Source organism: Polypterus senegalus, chromosome 6 (assembly GCF_016835505.1).
Source record: "Polypterus senegalus isolate Bchr_013 chromosome 6, ASM1683550v1, whole genome shotgun sequence".
In the NCBI taxonomy this organism is placed as follows: Eukaryota; Metazoa; Chordata; class Cladistia; order Polypteriformes; family Polypteridae; genus Polypterus; species Polypterus senegalus.
In genome coordinates this window covers 63,368,746-63,384,159 of record NC_053159.1, presented here as the reverse complement: position 1 = coordinate 63,384,159, position 15,414 = coordinate 63,368,746, and the positions used below count along the sequence as shown (strand labels likewise).

At 35.9% G+C, this 15,414-nt stretch overlaps 1 protein-coding gene across 3 annotated transcripts in view; it reads right to left on the bottom strand.

The window, feature by feature from the left end:
* Positions 1 to 1,774: 1,774 nt before the first annotated feature.
* The window catches only part of espn (espin), a 150,325-nt gene continuing 136,685 nt past the window's right edge, over positions 1,775 to 15,414 (bottom strand). The window contains exons 12-14 of one of the 3 annotated variants that reach the window (XM_039756126.1): positions 7,515 to 7,594; positions 5,710 to 5,721; positions 1,775 to 3,578 (exon numbers count right to left, since the gene is read on the bottom strand). In XM_039756126.1, the coding sequence (XP_039612060.1) occupies positions 3,431 to 3,578; positions 5,710 to 5,721; positions 7,515 to 7,594 (240 nt within the window). In that variant the 3' untranslated portion in view covers positions 1,775 to 3,430. Of the gene's footprint in view, positions 3,579 to 3,786; positions 5,033 to 5,709; positions 5,722 to 7,514; positions 7,595 to 15,414 lie in introns of those variants that run through there. The other 2 variants (XM_039756127.1, XM_039756125.1) reach the window with 2 other exon arrangements.

The following is a 15,414-nucleotide window of genomic DNA, read 5'->3' as shown; positions in this document are numbered from 1 at the left end:
CAGCAGCTGTCCTTTTGTCACTTCATGTCTCTGCTGCTTGCGTTGTGAAGGGGGGGCTGAATGCACGCGAAGGAGTTGCAGTCAGATCATCTGCTGGCTTGTTGCTGCTGGCGAGCTGCATTTTCTGCTTGTTGCGCTTTGTGTTGATCATTTCAAAGCCTATATACCAGCTGTCCTTTTGCCACTTCGTGTCTCTGCTGCTTGTGTTGTGAAGGGAGGGCTGAATGCACGCGAAGGAGTTGCAGTCAGATCATCTACTGGCATCCTTCTGCTGCTGTTGGCAAGCTGCATGTTCTGCTTGTCGCTTGTCATTGTTTTAAGAGCCGGAAGCACATATCTGTCTGCCAAAAGCATTCCAACAAGTGCTTGGTTAGATGTCTGTGAACATGTTTTAAATGTTGTCTCATTGCCTTGTCTCGTGTGACGTTAAAGTGTCTCTCGCAGGACGTCAAATTGTTTTCCGAGAAGATCACATCTCGTTTCCCTAGTCTCCCTCCCAGGATTTTTTTTTATAATAGAGATATTTTATATATATATATATATATATATATATATATATATATATATATATATATATATATATATATATATATATATGCTAGCAATCCACAAAGGGAGAAAATGAGTCACGTATTTTAAAATAGTTTTTCATTCCTAAGCTGTCGACAAACCACCAGGTGTCATCACATGAAAAATGATTAGACATACAGGAATAACAGGTGAAGGGTGGGGATGGAGGGTGACGTTGTAAGGGGGTATCGAACGGACACATGTATAACTGAGACACTGTGAAAGTAAAATTCAGGGCCAAAACTAAAACTACCAGAGAGCTGGCTGAATCTTGGTCTTGTACTGAAAACGCCATTACCCCACACATGGACTTGAACCCAGCATATGCATGCTCAAAAAGAACATCAAAATAATAAAAAAAAAGTTTATGACCAACACCTACCATAGCCCACCTTATTAATCCACCTCCCCCCTTATGTTTCATTTCAAAATATACTTCAAATAATATTTTGGGCATGAAAAATACTTATTTAAAAAAAAAAAATCAAAATATTGTTTTTCACTGTATTCGCTATCTCATGGAAATGGTTTGTGGTAGGGTAACTAATTTCAGAAACTGTTTTAGCACATTTAAATCTATAAAGTACACTGCGGTTTTGGCACAGGAGGATTTTGGAGGAGACCAGTGTAATTAAGTGTTTAAGGATCTATTTTGCTGAAAATTAAATACACTGAATATTATAATTACCTTTTACCTCTCCAGTAGAAATTAATTTTGATCAACTTTGTTTCCTTGGTCTATTTTTTTATTTCTTTTATATTTTGCAAATCAGTCTCACCCAATAAGTTGTTTCTGCTTTACTTTAATCATGTTATTTAACACCTTTTAGTGCATTATTCTATTCTATATATCTTTTAAGTCCTGCTTTTCCCACTTCGGATACTAACAGCACAAAACCTTACTTGCATATTTTATTATAGGAGATCAACCTTTTAAATGATAATTAAAATTTGAAAAATTCCTGAATTTTCATGTAATTGTTCCAGAAAAATCAAGAAAACATACACCTATGATGCTTACCTTATCAAAACTCATATGTGCAGCATTAGGGCTGAAGTGAATTTTACTCCCAAGTAACTATAGTAGTCCTAGAAGCACCAGAAACTTTTGAAAAAGAAACCTCAACGCACTAATACATTTAAAGATTAATTTAATTTCAAATACAGAAAGAATATGCATTTAATTTACTTTTATTTCTTTATTTTACACAAATATATCCATCAGCTACTTAAGCAAGCTTGAAAAAATTAAGGACTGATAACATTTACAAGACAACAGGAGATACAGATTAGCAAAAGAAAACTTTCTAATGGCATCAGCTTTTCATTTGTCTTAAAAATATTATGGCATCCACTGAAATGAATTTAATGTTATTGAACATTGACCAGATACCTGTATTCTGCATGAAATGTTCCTATACAATATATAAATCTTCATTTGCAAAATAAATGTACATCAAGAGCAAATTGTGTATATTAAAAGTGTAGCTGGCAGGGTCAATTGATCTGTGGAAGGTTTCCAAGCATATCCAAGCAAACTTTGGAATGAGGCAATCTACTCCTGAGCAAGGTCCTGGCACTATGATGCCGTGGTAGGACGCAAAGATTTCAACGTGGAAACTTAAAGAAGTCCTTTAAAGGTAAGTGAAGTATTTGAGCCAAATGCCAGTGAAAGCAACTACAAGGCCTTATTCCAGGAATCATGGTTCTCCTTTGTTTATCATACAGCACTGACACTGACAACTGGCCCTAAGTAGGGGGCTTCGCACAACTTTTGCTAACACTTTCAGCCTAGGTTACTTCAGCAAACATGCTACACCACTGCTAACCCAAGCACTATCTAAATTCACTTATGGTCTCAGGCCAATCAAAATGGACTTTAGTTTGCACAACATATGTGCCACTTGAGATCTAAGTGTATAGAAAGTCGTTCACATTTTCAGCTACATATAAGAGTATATAAAAAAGCAAATCATTTAAAGGCCATTCTCACCACAATTTTTGGTGATTCAACTATGTTATACTTAAATTTATGTACCCAGCCATTATAAGCAATAAAAATCACGTACAGAGTTGTACTGCATTTAAACCAGGTAAAATAAAAAAAGAAACGTGAGTTGTACACTCTGTCACATTTGGCTATAGCTGACAGAATGTTGAAAAGAGCAAAACAGAGAAAATGTAGCTTCAAGGTTACTAATGGCAGCTGGCTCATTCTACTTCGGCATGTCTTGCTGCCATTCTACTGAAGAACTCAGTGAATAACTAACGACTTTTATCTGTATTACATTCTCATATGCTGCTTTCTGAAACAACAGAGAAAATATTTGCCAGAAGATGGATTTTATAAGTGACTAAATTTATTTCAGACTCTTACAAGCCAGGGATAAGATGTGTTGGTTGGCTGTATAGTGTCACAAAAAGAAACTTGTAGAATTTCCTTTTCCCAAATTATGATAGAAGAAATCTTCATGAAGCAGCAGTTTCTTACAAACAGGAACAATGGGTGACATGAGGTAAGAGTAAGGGGAAATATTAAAAGGAGAGAGGATTTAAGGGCTGATATCTTACTTAAAAAGGCAAATGGAGGCTTCTCCATATAAAGCATCCATTTAAATTTTTATACTTAACTAAGATAATAGTCATGTCCCAAAAGGGTAATGATCGGATTCATAAAGTCATTGCTTTTTGTGAAAGCTACAGATCTCACTGCAGCCTACTGGTCTTGATTTTAATTTAATTTTACCACTCTGACACAGGCAGCACAAGGCAGAAAGACTGCCCTTCTCCACAAAACAGTGCAGATTTGGTTTTCAGTGACACACAGCCAGAAAGGATGCATCCCCATTTTGCTCTTCTCTTAATGCTTGGATATGTCACCTTTCTTTAGGATAACCTGCCGCTGCCAGGGTGCAAGCTTTGTCTCGTCATAGCCAAGGGTTCGTAATTTTTCTAGCTGTGCCTTTTCCTCTTCTTGCTTTTCTTTCTTTAGCCTTTCTTCCTCTTTTCTGTGACAGAAAGGAAGAGAATATGCACATCAAAAATAGGTATGAATAGGATAAAGTTAAATGTATCAAACATCAGTGCCACAATAAGCTATCTAAACTGAGAAAGCCAAACTGCTGTAGCCCAATGAAATTGAAGCATCTATTGAGTTTTATTTTTCTTCCTTATTTGCTTTAAAAACAGCATTTTACTTTTTCTTCTTTATAATGAAGAAATAATAATGTTTTTAAGGAATGAGTCCCAACAGATAAATTGCAGCAAAATGTATGACAACAAACAAGAAGTTAAGCCATTTCTTTAAAACAGAGCAAGCTGTAATGTTTTATATGGCAGCAAAGCTCTTCTATTATATTTCAAAAATGAATTGTTGGCATTATAATTATTTCCACTGTTCACACTTTTGGCCCCAGATTACAGAAGCTTCCAAAATGCAATCCGACAGTAATGCTTGTGTGAGGTATTTAGCCACGTAATTAGTAGTATATTGAGGAAGCAAATAATGAAATTGCATGATTTAATATTTTGGGAAACAGCATGCTTATGAACTACTCTTCTAACTGCTAAAAAATAAAATCTAAAATGTAAACGAGACCAATTCTTCTAAGCTAATATGCATTTTACAAAGAGCATAAAGCAGGATAGCAAAAAATACTCCAATGCAACAGCTGAATACACAAAATGTTACAGGCAAACAACATGAGCTGAAAGGGCAAACACCCTGCAAGAAGTGACTGAAAACACCAAAAAGCATAGGCGACAGGAAATCCCAGGAGTCACTGATACATAGAAAGAGGAACTAATATTTGAAAGAAGGAAGAGAAAAACAAAGGAGATGAAAATTGCCATGATGGAATAAAGTAGAAGGATGTAAAGAGATCCAAAGACAAGCGACAGAAATGGGAAAAGGAAGTTATGCAATGAATAGAAACAGGGAGACAAAAAAATCATAATGTGAATAGAAATAAATGGAGGTGCTATCTAGGGGGAATTGGAGGTGTATAAATTAAACTAAGAAGTCGTATGTATGCAGGATGAAATAGATAGACAATAATAGAGAGAAGTATAAGAAAGATGAATGTGGCACGAAATAAGACAAAAACTCAAAGAAGAGAACTTAAATTAGAAAAATATGAATAAAATGATTAGAAAATTGATAGAATTAGATACAAGAAGATATACAAGATAATGGATACATTTAGGAAACTAAAGGCAAAACAGAATGGAACAAGAAACATACTGTGTCCAGAAACACAACAAAAAACAAAAGAATGAGGAAGAGGGAATGCAAAAAAGAAGAAAAAAAAAATTAGCTGAAGCTGGGAAGTACTTCCTAAGGGTTACTCGCTTTTGCTCCGGGAAGGCAGGAAGGCTGTTGTTGGAGGACCCCGCTGAGTAAACAGGGAGAGAGTGGTTCAGCAAGGTGGACAGGAACTTGGGTCCCAGGTTCTGCAGTGTTCTGTGATTAAGCAGGAGAATCTTGAAAGTTACAGTAAACTGAAATGTTACCATGGTAGTTGGATAAGGATGTGAAGTCTTTTTTTCCCTCGTGCATTTCCTTCCTGTGCAGTTGTACAGTGATGCTTGAGCAGCAGTGATGTCATGGCAATATTACTTTATTGATTAACAGCTAGAAGAAATGTGCTGACCAATAGGATATTTTTAATAGGAAGGACTACACATTCTGCTACTTCTGCTAGTATGTATTCTATTAAATATAAAGTACATTTGTGCTACAGTTCACTGCGATAAACTCTAAGGATGTGTTAATGGTCTTATTAGGGAATCACTGACTAATATAGCATAACAGAACACTAAAGAATGGTAAATTCCTGAAATGTAATTCAAAAACAGATGTCTTTTTAAAAAGATCACAAAATATTACTTATACCAGAGAGGCAACCATAATAATAAATAAAAGAACATATAGGAAATAAACTATTGTCTTCTGACAACAGCGGTGTTAAACTCTTGAAGTTTGATTCCGAACAAGGTTGTCGCATAGCATGACAAGAAGGCATTGTAATGGCCAAAAGGAAAGCTGAATCCTGTGATCAAATACTGCCAGCTGCTGGTTGTAAATGTAGAAGCAACATACTGTACTGGAAAATGCACCTTAAGGAATAGGATTCTTACCTTTTCTGCTCTCTTTTGTAGCATAAAATCGGGGGTGGGGAGAAAAAAACAAAGAACAATCAGTATACGTTTCAAATTAAAATCAAAGCAAAAACAGTTATCTTTAGGTTTATAAAGTTACAAACCGGATTCCAAAAAAGTTGGGACACTAAACAAATTGTGAATAAAAACTGAATGCAATGATGTGGAGATGGCAAATGTCAATATTTTATTTGTAATAGAACGTAGATGACAGATCAAACGTTTAATCCGAGTAAATGTATCATTTTAAAGGAAAAATATGTTGATTCAAAATTTCACGGTGTCAACAAATCCCAAACAAGTTGGGACAAGTAGCAATAAGAGGCTGGAAAAAGTAAATTTGAGCATAACGAAGAGCTGGAAGACCAATAAACACTAATTAGGTCAATTGGCAACATGATTGGGTATAAAAAGAGCTTCTCAGAGTGGCAGTGTCTCTCAGAAGCCAAGATGGGTAGAGGATCACCAATTCCCACAATGTTGCAGAAAGATAGTGGAGCAATATCAGAAAGGTGTTACCCAGCGAAAAATTGCAAAGACTTTGCATCTATCATCATCAACTGTGCATAACATCATCCGAAGATTCAGAGAATCTGGAACAATCTCTGTGCGTAAGGGTCAAGGCCGTAAAACCATACTGGATGCCCGTGATCTCCGGGCCCTTAAACGACACTGCACCACAAACAGGAATGCTACTGTAAAGGAAATCACAGAATGGGCTCAGGAATACTTCCAGAAACCATTGTCAGTGAACACAATCCACCGTGCCATCCGCCGTTGCCAGCTGAAACTCTACAGTGCAAAGAAGAAGCCATTTCTAAGCAAGATCCACAAGCTCAGGCATTGTCACTGGGCCAGGGATCATTTAAAATGGAGTGTGGCAAAATGGAAGACTGTATGTAGATTGGAAATCTGGGATGCCATGTCATCCGGACCAAAAGAGGACAAGGACAACCCAAGTTGTTATCAACGCTCAGTTCAGAAGCCTGCATCTCTGATGGTATGGGGTTGCATGAGTGCGTGTGGCATGGGCAGCTTGCATGTCTGGAAAGGCACCATCAATGCAGAAAAATATATTCAGGTTCTAGAACAACATATGCTCCCATCCAGGCGTCATCTCTTTCAGGGAAGACCCTGCATTTTTCAACAAGATAATGCCAGACCACATTCTGCATCAATCACAACATCATGGCTGCGTAGGAGAAGGATCCGGGTACTGAAATGGCCAGTCTGCAGTCCAGATCTTTCACCTATAGAGAACATTTGGCGCATCATAAAGAGGAAGGTGCAACAAAGAAGGCCCAAGACGATTGAACAGTTAGAGGCCTGTATTAGACAAGAATGGGAGAGCATTCCTACTTCTAAACTTGAGAAACTGGTCTCCTCGGTCCTCAGACGTCTGTTGAGTGTTGTTAGAAGAAGGGGAGATGCCACACAGTGGTGAAAATGGCCTTGTCCCAACTTTTTTGGGATTTGTTGACACCATGAAATTCTGAATCAACATATTTTTCCCTTAAAATGATACATTTTCTCAGTTTAAACTTTTGTTCCGTGATTTATGTTCTATTCTGAATAAAATATTAGAAGTTGGCACCTCCACATCATTGCATTCAGTTTTTATTCATGATTTGTATAGTGTCCCAACTTTTTTGGAATCCGGTTTGTAGAAATACTAGTTAGAATTTAAAACATTTTATACAAGTCTGACAAGGTCTGCATTGGCAACACTATTGTCAATTCAGAATCAAGGACACAAAACAAAAGGTCAAACGCATTCAACTTACTTTTCTTCTTCCAGCTTCTTCTTTACAATTTCTCTTCTCCAGGCTGGCATTGCTGCTAAGCGTGCCTCTTCCTCTTTCTCCTGTAAAAATAAGAATAAGCAAATATATTTGTACATTGTTGAAAACTGCTCAAGGTGCGGTAGACTGACATTTTTCCTATTACTGCAGGCTTCCTGAAATTAATTTTATCAGGGATTTGTATAAACTTACCACCATTAGGAGCCTTAAGAATCTGAATAGCTATTGGATTTTAAAGCACCCTAGGGTCCAATTAAATATTCTGCATATAAACCAGGCTGACTTACAATTGTATGCAAAAAATAATGCTATTACCCTCCACCTCCAGAGCAACCATTTTTTATCAAAAATACTTAATCTAGTTTAGGGTTGTAGCAGCTAGAACTCAGACACTAACACAGGAATCAACTGATGGAAGCGGTGCCTGTATTGGAGATAATTTGTTACTGTAATTATATATTTTATTTTGTGTGCATGTGTTTGTATACAAGTAATAAACTTGCATTTTACTTAACAAAAAGAGTCGTAGTAATCTGCTAACAATTACCTCATCTGTGTTCTAATTGTTCTTATACCGGTTAACTCCAGAATCTATCTGCATTTAATTACTAAATATCAGAGCTTACCTGGACAAAACTTGGTGTGATTTAATAAAACCAACATTTATTCAAGGTTCTACATATATTATTCCTATCTTGCTCCAATTTCCACCCTCAACAGCACAGAAACAAATTAAATATACCTTCTGAGATGTTCTGTATGTGTCTACTATGAATGGTGACGAGTATTTGCCCCTTCAGAAGTTTTCTCATTTTATTATTATACAACATTGAATCACAACAGGTTTAATTTCACATTTATTGATACTGACCAACAGAAAAACACTCATTAATGTCAAAATGAAACAAATTTCTCCAAAGTGGTCGCTATTAGATACAAATATAAAACAGAACATATTTAATTGCATAAATATTCACCCATAGCCAATTGGTTTTAGAAGTCACATATTTAAACAGACACCAACTGTTTGTAGCCAAGGGGTTTCAATTGGTTGTAATATACTGTAAACGCACCTGGAAGGTCCAACTTGTTGGGAGTCAGTATTGTGGCATCACATACATAATGAAGACAAAACAACACTACAAGCAACTACATGAAAAAGAGATTGAAAAGCACAAATCAGAGGATGGTTAGATTAAAATATCCATGTCACTGAATATCCCTTGGAGTTTCTGTAAATCAGTCATTAAGAGATGGAAAGAGTATGGCAATTGTGTAAATGTACCTAGTTCAGGCTGTCCACAAAAACTGAGTGATCATACAAGAAAACGACTAGTGAAGGAGGCCACCATGAGCCCTATTGAAATGCTGCAGTAGTGGAGACTGGAGAGACTGCATGCACAGAACTGTTGCCTGAGTGCTTCACTATTTTCAGGTTTATGGCTTGGTGGCAAATAGAAGACCACTGTTAAAAGCAATGCATGTAATATCTTAGCTAGATTTTGCTATAAGGCATATAGGAATCTCTGAAGTCAGCTAGAAGAAGTTAATGTGGTCTGATGAGACTGATATTGAACTTTTTGACCATCAGACTAAATGTCTGACTTAGCACGAGACAAATACTGCTCATTATTAAAAGCACACATAATCCCCATCCTGAAACAGCAGTGGCAGCATGCTGTGACGATACATCTCTGCAGCAGGCCCTAGTAGGCTTGTGAGGTTGGAGGATAATACAGTATGAATAAAGTAAAATATAGGGAAATATTGGAGGACAACTTAATGCAGTCTACAAGAAACCAGTGTGTTGTTTTCCAAGCCTAAAGCTACACAGAAATAGCTTAAAAACAACAAGATGGATGCCCTGGAGTGGCTAAGTTAGAGCCCAGAAAAAAGGCTCTTGACTTATGATCCCAGTGTAACCTGACATCGCTTGAACAGTTTTTAAAAGAAAAATGAGGAAGCATTGCACTGTCCAAATATATAAGGCCTGTAAAAGACTCAAGGCAGGAACTGCTGTCAAAGATGTATCTATAAATTACTGACTTGAAGCTTAGGGGGGTACTTATGTGATCAATTTTGAATTTCATATTTGAAATTAATTTACACTACTTTGCAGAGGGCTGTTTTCATTCTGACATTTAAGAGTATTTTCTGATGATCAAATACAAAAAACACAAATTAAACCTGTCCAAGGGGTGAATACTTTTTATAGGAATTATACACTTCTCAGGATTTTTGAAAGCTAAGTGCATTCCTAGCAGCATAATTTAGATATGGATTTTTTAATAAAAGAGGAAGCACTCAAAACATCATTCATATTAGCAAGGGTAACGGATTACTTTGTATTACATATACGGTCTAAGCAATTAAGAAACAACACTCTCTAATATTTGAGCTCAGTACTCTATCAATCTTCTACTGTAGGCTGACTCCCCATACTGAAATTATATTAATTATCACTTAACATATCATCTGACACTATACTGGACATAGCAGGATGGATTACTTAAAATACAGTTTCATCTACAGTATGTTTTGAGTCATCAAGCAATTCACCTGGAAAAGCTTAATCTAGCTTAGTTGTTAAATCATTAACTAGCTTAGTCATAGACTGATGTATATGTAGGAACATTTCATTTTGCAACTGTCAAACTAGGACGCAGCAGTTTCTTTATAAAATAGTCTTTTTAACATCCCTGACAGTGGTATTTTCTATAGTACTACATATTAAGATCAATTTATGTTGTTTTTTTAGTCTACAATATGTTATCCTTGACTCTGGGATGACTATCAATGGTATTTTTGTGATGTCGTACTTAAAAATTACTGTACTTTAAAATCTATCATTTTTGTTTATTTTTAGATACTTGATATTGTGGAACTGTTACGATTACAGAATTTTATAGTTATGTTGATCTTTAATTATACATTTTGTGAAATGGTATCTTTATTCTGAAATGCTTTAACTGATGCTGAATTTACAAAATCAGAAAACTGCATTGGGGCTTCAGTTTACAAGTTAAGGTGTTAAAGGCAGCATTCACTTACAAAAGCATTAGGACCAGGCACATTGTGTTCTTCTTCTCTAATAAATGCTGATATCATTGGACAGTTTTATTATATTCACACTGAGCATACATGATGAGACACTGGCATGTTCAAATTATAAATGATGTGACAGCAAAGCTAGTGATATTCAATAAATCCACTTGAATCTGATGAGTGAATGTAAAAAATACTGTCAAGAAGGAAAATTAAACAGCAAACATATTCTGCTTGCCAAATCCTTTCTAAGCTATACTAACAAGAGCACTACCTCTCCTTTGCAATCCTATCCAGTCCAGGTTTATTAAATTGTAATTAGGAAGCAGTGTGATATGGAGACACTAAGTACTCCTCATCTTCCCCTATGTCACAATCGTAGTCTGCTCTCAGATTCCCAGTTTGACAGATTTTAACTGGCAGAGTACCACGGTTGTCTGTAAACCAATCCTCCTCTTTAAATATTGATTATTCCCTTGGGAATTGCACAGCCCCAAAAAAAAAAAAAAGAATTTAGACTATTGAATGTTAGGAAACAAACCACTGATTTTGCTGTAAAGTCAGTCAAGTAAACATCCTACTTTTAGAAACAATAACTAGTGTAGGTTGAATAATTAAAGTCAATATGCTGCCAGATTCTTTGCCATTAAATAACAGTTTTGTTATTTTAGAGATTTTCTTTTCCACCACTTTTGTGATGAAAGACCTGTTCAAATGACCAACCATCAGTTAACAGCTGCTAGGTAATGTGGGAGTTTGTACACCAACTCCTAGCATATCTAATGCAGGTCAGTTTCCAAGTGTGTGGGAGGATGGGCAGCATGAAAAATTCTTTTCCGAAATTCAAATGAATGCCAAAGAGGTTTCTGATCAGGACATATTTCAAATGGATTCATCCGCAGCGTAAGGATGATTAGTGAAGACAAATAAAATTGAAGAAAATCTTCAGTGGAAATTGTGTGGAGAATCCTGAGGTGATGTGGACAATAATACAGATGATTAGTGGAAAGAATAGTATTCAGTTAATAGTCCGCCTAAGCCTGTGAAGGGAGTTCTTAAGCTGTTGAATTATTGATGTCTCATTGGTCTCCATGGTCTGTGCTTCCAAAGAAAGTGATCACAAAACGTCCATTAAACATAAAAAAAAAAAGATATTGATAAGTGTTTAAGGTCAACCAATCCTTGCCTGTTACTGATGTCCATCCAACCATCCATCCATTATCCAACCCGCTGTATCCAAACTACAGGGCCACGGGGGTCTGCTGGAGCCAATCCCAGCAAACCCTGGGCAGGACAACAACCCACCTCAGTGTTACTGATGTTAACAGGCATTTTGCATTCTGGTTGAATCAATATCAATTTGTAGCTAATTAAATACAGAAGAATCATAAAAGTTCAATTTGCATATAATGTGATCTACTTCCATCCTGAAAAAGCCAGATGGCTTTTCACGCACAGTGTTGTATGTTCCAGTATGCCCTGTGATCTCTCAGCTCACGGTTTTCAGTTTCACTTCATACTTTACATTTTTTTTTTTTAACTTATGTAATGGAAATAAGGTGACAGAGTGGCAGTAAGTTGAATTGTAGAGTAAAAGCAAAGGAACACTGGAAGTTGGTGGGGAATTCTTTGGTAGAACATTTACACTATCATCCAAGACAGATCAACTGCAGACATTTTAGGCTTACCCGGATTTGTACTGCCTCTCACAAAGCAACATTTCTTCTAAATCACAAGCTTTTGCACTAATAACTAAATTGGAACAAATGGTTACTATGAGCATTCTATAGAAATACAAATTTGCAGTATAACACTAGACAAAGGGTTTGACGTATATTGCCACATTTTTACACATCTGCTATTGTAAATCAGCTATTTTAGCTAACACAACTATTCTGATCTAAAGTGACTTGTTCAGTGTGTATTTACTTGCTAAATTCAAGGCAATAAATAATAACTTAAAGGCATCATAATAAAATAGAAAGTTACTAAGAAAAAGACATTAAAATCAAATCGGTCAAAGTCACCTGTGAGGTGCTTACATTTATAAGGTATAATACTCTTCCGTAATCTTGACCCTGAAATGCTTCATAGATACATGCTGTACATAAACAGATCTATAATCAAATATCCATTCAAAATGTTTAATTAAATGATTCATGCAATTTTAAGGGCATTTGCATTGGTCCAATTATGATGTGGTAAAAAGCAAATCAAGTGCATATTCTTTAAGATCATAATAGAACTCAAGACGAGTGGTTAACTTGGGGTGTATGCTTATATTTGAACCCCTAACATCATGCATAGAAATGAGTGTGTCAATTTATATCACAATATAGCAGATTTATCTTCTTTAAACAAAATTATTAATAGATTTACTTGTATTACAAAACACAGAGTCTGGCTTGTAAGATTTAATTGTGAGTGCTTGGCAAAATGTTAAAACAATTTAACCCTTTGCACTCGGTGTCAAACAATAATAGTTTGTCTTACATAACTATACTAGACCCAAAACAATAATATCTATTCGAGGTTGAAAACAGGCGAGTATTTCTGAAATGCACCTCTAATGGAAATATTTCATAACCAATTCCTAAAATGACAAAGCCAGGCAGCAATGGGCACACTGTTACCTGAGGGTGTCTGCGGGTCTTTCAATTACATATGCAGTAAAGAGAAATACTTCTGATATTATTTTGAAATAAGCAATGCAATGGGTGTAAAGTCAGCAATGGTTTTATTGACAAAAGTATCAATTTACATTGTCATTCATTCTGCTTCGCGGAAACCATACTAGTTGACCTCAAATTACTTTATTAGATACAACAGAAACATTTTTTACATACACACTGTTGATTACTAAAACATCCTCACAATTCTTAAAGGATAGAATACACAGAAAAGAATTAGGCTCAAATGCCACACGGATTCCACTCAAAATTAAACTAAGGCACAAAGCTAAGAAGAGTTTTGTTTCATGTTCTATGTAAGATGTACAAAACATGCAAACACTCCCACACAAATGCAAACACAAATTAAAATCTTTGGAGCTCATTTTCCCCTGTCCAGTTCTTAGTCATGCTGTAGGCAATCATGAAGCTGCCGCTTTAAAAGGTCTGATTCTTTAAAGTACTAAGCTTCCACAACTCTCTTTCTCTTTTCATTTTACTTTATGTGGTTTTCTTACATTAGTACAGTATTTATTTTCTATGACACAATCTGGAGATCACTGTATATCCACACATCCCTGTTTTACACTAGTACTAGCTATGTGGCTCATAAGTTATAGTCTGCTAAACTCCACCACTTTACCATACCTTAATAACAAACATATTCAAAATTTACCGCAAATAGTATTAATGATGGAAATCCAACAGTTCATTCAGATAAACACCCATCTCAAAAATAACAAATAAGGGCACAAATTTCCTCAAACTTACTAGCTGGCTCCTTTCTTCTTACATGTGGTGACAAAAAAGTAACTCTGCTTAGCTTGAAGCATCTCCCTGATGGAGTGTGATAGTTGAGAGTTTGGTTTTCCGAGCATTCAGAAACTGATCTGGAGAATGAGGCAGTAATAATCATGTTTGAATACTAATCCTTGTCTGAAATAACAGCAATACATATAATAAGTAACAGTTTTAGCACAGCATCAAGACTGTGTCTTGGCCCATATTCTTAATGTAGTAGATATTTTCTTGAAGCAGTGACAGTTTTGTTATAGAACCTTTTTTTCCCTATTTAGTTTGGGTTACTTTGGGAATCTATTATGAATTGCACTTAGTAAGTGCTGATTAAAATTTATTTTTTGCTGGTAATGCTTTAACTATATTATTATTGCCCTTTTTGTCAGAATTCGTTTGATAGAACTACTTATTGCAGGTTTAGTATCCCTAATCCAAAATGCTGCCTTTGTTAACCATAAGCAGTGACATTCCATTAATGCATAACTCAGGTGTTATCACATTGCTCCCAAAACCCTGCACAGTGGATTTAAACTGCCACACATAATCTATCTAGTATTGTGGCACTTTATAGGGGCTACCAATAGTTTATAGCCGATCAAGTGATGGTACTTTGTGGTCCTCACTGCCTCATGAGGGATCTAGAAACACAGTCGTTGAATGTGTGTCCTAGCTTCGTGGCACTTCGTTGACAACTTGCTTTACTGGGTCAGGATGAATCTGTTTGGAATTTGCACAAATGTTGTTCACATCCGCTCAGCCGTAGTGTAAAAAAAAATATATGAGGAATCTTAGGTGATGTCATGTTGGATTTTAGAATTTTGGATTAGGGATACTCAATCTACATAGGCGTTCAATTAGTATTAATTATGTTGTTTGGAGAAGATATAAGGTTTCCAGTGCCTCAATAAATGTTGGCAACTTCCTGTAACAGTCGATACTTATTTTCTTTATTTATTGCAAATCACCTTTAAATTAAGCCCAATGTATTTTGATAGCCCAACTAGAATCAAATTTTTTTTTTGTTTTTGAATCCAATGAATATCTTCACATTCTCCATTATTTTTTCACTAAATGCATTCAGTATAGCAATACTTACCATAGGTCAAGTCCACTTAACATCTAACTCCTCATCATACCTGGACTAAAATTCCCATGCCTATCTCTCTGAGAGGATCAAAAAGTTGAAGTTGAACCTCTCTCTCAGGCATGCACACCTGGTGCTTATTTTACCAGTGAATTTCTGGCTCTTTGATCTTTTGATTTTCTTTAACCTGTATTACAATAGTCTACCAGTCCAGTTAGCTAAATGTCAAAGAGTTCAGCCTCCTTTTCCTTCCAAAATGAAAAGCTACGGTCAATATATCTGCAGA